Source organism: Lingula anatina, chromosome 5 (assembly GCF_051362555.1).
Source record: "Lingula anatina isolate TDL-2025a chromosome 5, LinAna3.0, whole genome shotgun sequence".
Classification (NCBI taxonomy): domain Eukaryota; kingdom Metazoa; phylum Brachiopoda; class Lingulata; order Lingulida; family Lingulidae; genus Lingula; species Lingula anatina.
The window spans coordinates 4,806,957-4,808,453 of NC_141771.1; the positions used below are offsets into that span (position 1 = coordinate 4,806,957).

Consider the following 1,497-nt stretch of genomic DNA (forward strand, 5'->3'; position numbering starts at 1 on the left):
GACCTTGCTGAGCCACGGTGCGACCCGCGAGTTACGTTTAGAAAGGTTGTACGTCAGCCCGCCACAGATACACTATAGTACATGTATAAGTACAGTACGTACATGCAGCAGTACATTAAAATTATACTGCTGTAAAATTTTGAATTCTTCCTCATGAAGGACAATGTTGTATACGTTTTTAAAAATCGTAAAGTCGACTTGATTCGTGTCTTCTGTAGCTGACATTTGCATCTGGCTCGTGAACTCCACCTCTCGAATTTTCACTTATCAGATCGAAAAGACGAAGTTTAATTCTTTTTTTCTCTCGCGCAAACTATCTGTACTGATACTATTTTAAAAGTTTGACTTATCTGGGAGAGCACTTAAGGCAAGAAACATGCGTCTGTGCCTCTTACGTTTTACGTCTATAATGGGAGCTGAAGTTGTTTTGGAAAGTGGGGGAAATGGAGGGGGTGCTCGCTGGCAGGCCCCTTTCTACCCCAGAAAACAGTGTGACAATACTACAACAAACACTTTGTGGTGATATGTGAATCATAAAAACATGTATTTCCTACAATATTACACCCACTTTTACACTTATATCTCACATTTATAGACCGACCAATAGCTGGGGCTAACAAGGGGGCAAAGAGACCCCCACTTTGCCCCCTTTCTGAACCCCTTATGAAATGGTCCGCTTTACTATGACAACCAACCGTCATTTGACGATCCCTACTATATAACCCATATCTTTATCCTCATGTGATTATTTTAAACTTGCCTTTTCAAAGCATCCAAGCTACGCCATATGTTATTTCTATTACATTAGATGTATCATGTTATATATTTTGTTAGGTGTAATCATTTTTCTTTGCTACATGTATTCAGGATTCAAAATGAAGATATCTGTATCACCGTATAAAATTGCTTAATTCGCACAATGAGCTTAAAGACTCTTTTTCTTTTAAATCAAAAACTCAATAAACAAGTAAATTAAATATCTCTACAGTACTTCATCATAGATGAACTTACATGAAGGTGCGTGGTTCATGGTCTGAGAATAATTAAAGACCAAAAAAAGGGGACTTTGAAATTCAACTCTTGACAAGAACCGAGAAGAGAACGCTTTTTGAAGTTCTCATAGATATACAAAATCAAAATTTGTCTTCTGCCATGTCTTTCTAAATAAAACATGCATTCGCCTCACTTCTGAAGTATTCAATGTTGATGCTAGTATGACCATGGCCGATTACAATAATGCCGTGACAAATGCAGATGAGAGTCCACCTCCGAGCTGGCTATCCTCTTAGGGGCGAAATGTCACGAGCCGCGTGCTTCTCTTCCACTGAGCGCTTCCTACGCTTACCAAAACCAAAAGCACCACCGCCTCCAGGAAACTGTGGGAATTGTGGGAATTGTTGGAATTGTGGGAATACAGGCGGAGCGCCGGTCACTGGTAAGAAACTTGCAAAATTCTCTGAAATTTAGATTTAGAATAAGAACTTATAATTTGAGTAA

At 39.1% G+C, this 1,497-nt stretch overlaps 1 protein-coding gene across 2 annotated transcripts in view; it reads right to left on the reverse strand.

Moving 5' to 3' along the window:
- Positions 1-523: 523 nt before the first annotated feature.
- Positions 524-1,497, reverse strand: part of LOC106176998 (uncharacterized) — a 4,473-nt gene continuing 3,499 nt past the window's right edge. For both annotated transcript variants that reach the window (XM_013559610.2, XM_087013959.1), the window contains exon 6: positions 524-1,456. In XM_013559610.2, the coding sequence (XP_013415064.2) occupies positions 1,278-1,456 (179 nt within the window). In that variant the 3' untranslated portion in view covers positions 524-1,277. The remainder of the gene's footprint in view (positions 1,457-1,497) is intronic.